The 2,862-nt window shown below is 44.7% G+C and overlaps 1 protein-coding gene across 1 annotated transcript in view; it reads right to left on the minus strand.

The window, feature by feature from the left end:
* The window catches only part of LOC101939929 (maestro heat-like repeat-containing protein family member 2A), a 24,923-nt gene extending 24,494 nt beyond the window's left edge, over nucleotides 1-429 (minus strand). Inside the window, exon 1 of the mRNA XM_065579187.1 lies at nucleotides 352-429. Coding sequence (XP_065435259.1) covers nucleotides 352-429 — 78 coding nt within the window. The remainder of the gene's footprint in view (nucleotides 1-351) is intronic.
* Between the last annotated feature and the right edge of the window lie 2,433 nt (nucleotides 430-2,862).

Consider the following 2,862-nt stretch of genomic DNA (forward strand, 5'->3'; position numbering starts at 1 on the left):
CTCAACTGAATTTCCTCTTTGTGGGTTTGCCTTGCAGTGAGAAGCTTCTGTTAATGAAGCTGAATGACTTAAGGAGACAGCAGCTCCATTAGCTTGAATGCTGCGTAAATTGTTTGCCTCAATTGAATCACTTAGTAAAGCTTCCGCTGGGAGACGCTCCCAGGAGTCTGGCTGGAATTCTTGTCCTGCTCCACACTAAACTCTTCTGTTGGCAGAACAGATTGGCTTGATACATGTGTGAATGTCCCATGTGCAAACTGGGAGACAGATGGCCTGTTCTGCGTTGGTGCTAGGGAAAACCTGCATCTCCTGCAGGTTATTCACATAACTTCAGAAGTGACAGATCTAGACTTTCTCAGTGGCTTTCAAAGGCAAACTGTTTCCGTTCTCTTTAGAGAACAGCCAGGTGTTGAGTTCTGGGGTAGCCATGCCTCGAACTGTATTTCTGTTGAAAGACTAACTCTCTTTTTTTAGAATGGAAGCACTTTTAAAATCCAGGTGGCAGTTCCAGTTCTCCTAGGTAAGGGAGATTTACTTTGAAACTCTAGCATGACTTGTGCCAGCACAGTAGAAACATGCTATCACTTGACCTGTGATTGGAGCACCTGGATTAGAACCCTGATGGGGCACTTACCATTGTTCAGCTGCTAGCTCGGTGGGCATGGGACCTGTTCATTGGCTACAGCCCTCACCAGACGTGTTCCTTCCTTTAGCTTGCGGAGGGAAGTGCAGGTTGTGGCTGTAGAAATTGTGAAGTGCAAAGTTGTTCAGGAGATGATGTGGGCTCGGGATAGGGTATCTGGGAGAGGAAAGTTCTAAGCTTGCCCGTGTAGTACATGTCCCACTGTTAGCTGGATCAACTCTCCTATGGTAAGATGACAGTTATGGCTTTCCTCTTGCCAAGCTAGCTTGTCAACTAGCTTATCGGGTTTTTGGCTGGGGGAGTGTTCAATCAAAAGGGCTCTGTGCCTCTGAGTCAGGTAGCTAAACATGTGTTAGTACCCCATGAAGTGTGTACTTCAGTACCATGGTAACCAGCCCCTCAGAGTTTAGAGAAAAGCTTGTGGCAGGGGGTAGGTCAGAACACGTCTGACAAGTGGTCTTTAAACAACCCTTAGACAGGAACCTGCTTTTGTACCAAGGTTTTAGTCTCTCCCTGCCACAGCACGTTGCTTCTCTAGGGCCTGCTAGTGAATGCCGACATCTTTATTAGGGGAAGAAAATAGTTGTTAAATGCTGAACACACAGGCTTTGCAAAGGTAAAGGAGTTGAAGGAGTCAAACATTGTACTAACCTTGAGAGAGAGAGCAAGTGTGCCTTTAATGATCTTAGGTGAAGCAGAACCTACTTGTCACTAACTCCAAGGTGTCCCTGCCAAGGAATTCAGGGAGCATCTTAAGTAGTTGACAGTCTAAGTTACTACATTGGGGCTTTTTCTTGAGTGGTCCTCACCCAAACAGAGTGAGGCTATTTGCATAGCTTGCTGCAGATGCAGTCCTCCGTCTTCGTGCACAGGTTCCACCATTCAGTATAGCCCTCTCCAGTGATGGGTAGTGGGCCCGCTGCCACAAAGACGTTAATGCTCTGAGTGGATCGTGCAAAGCTGTTCTTCAGTTATCCCTCAGAATAAATTAATGCAAGCAGAAATTAAGCCACTAACTTGGTTGTCAGAGGGGTCCTATAAAGCCGTAGGATTCATATGAGCTTGCATAAGAACGGCTGAACCGGGTCAGACCAAAGGTCCATCCAGCCCAGTATCCTGTCTACTGACAGTGGCCAATGCCAGGTGCCCCAGAGGGAGTGAACCTAACAGGTAATGATCAAATGATCTCTCTCCTGCCATCCATCTCCACCCTCTTGACAAACAGAGGCTAGGGACACCCTTCCTTACCCGTCCTGGCTAATAGCCATTAATGAACTTAACCTCCATGAATTTATCCAGTTCTTTTAAACACTGTTATAGTCCTAGCCTTCACAGCCTCCTCAGGTAAGGAGTTCCACAAGTTGACTGTGCACTGCGTGAAGAAGAACTTCCTTGTATTTGTTTTAAACCTCCTGCCTATTAATTTCATTTGGTGACCCCTAGTTCTTGTATTATGGGAATAAGTAAATAACTTTTCCTTATCTGCTTTCTCCACATCACTCATGAGTTTATATACCTCTATCATATCCCCCCTTAGTCTCCTCTCTTCCAAGCTGAAGAGTCCTAGCCTCTTAATCTCTCCTCATATGGGACCCGTTCCAAACCCCTAATCATTTTAGTTGCCCTTTTCTAGTGCCAGTATATCTTTTTTGAGATGAGGAGACCACATCTGTATGCAGTATTCGAGATGAGGGCGTACCATCGATTTATATAAGGGCAATACTATATTCTCAGTCTTATTCTCTATCCCCTTTTTAATGATCCCTAACATCCTGTTTGCTTTTTTGACCGCCTCTGCACACTGCGCGGACATCTTCAGAGAACTATCCACAATGACTCCAAGATCTTTTTCCTGACTTGTTGTAGCTAAATTAGCCCCCATCATATTGTATGTATAGTTGGGGTTATTTTTTTCCAATGTGCGTTACTTTACGTTTTATCCACATTAAATTTCATTTGCCATTTTGTTGCCCAATCACTTAGTTTTGTGAGATCTTTTTGAAGTTCATCACTGTCTGCTTTGGTCTTAACTTATCTGCAAACTTTGTCACCTCACTGTTTACCCCTTTGAATAGGATTGGTCTGAGCACTGACCCTTGGAACACCACTAGTTACTCCTCTCCATTCTGAGAATTTACCATTAATTCCTACCCTTTGTTCCCGGTCTTTTAACCAGTTCTCAATCCATGAAAGGACCTTCCCTTTTATCCCATGACAAC

This window comes from Chrysemys picta, unplaced genomic scaffold (assembly GCF_011386835.1).
Source record: "Chrysemys picta bellii isolate R12L10 unplaced genomic scaffold, ASM1138683v2 scaf138, whole genome shotgun sequence".
NCBI lineage: Eukaryota > Metazoa > Chordata > Testudines > Emydidae > Chrysemys > Chrysemys picta.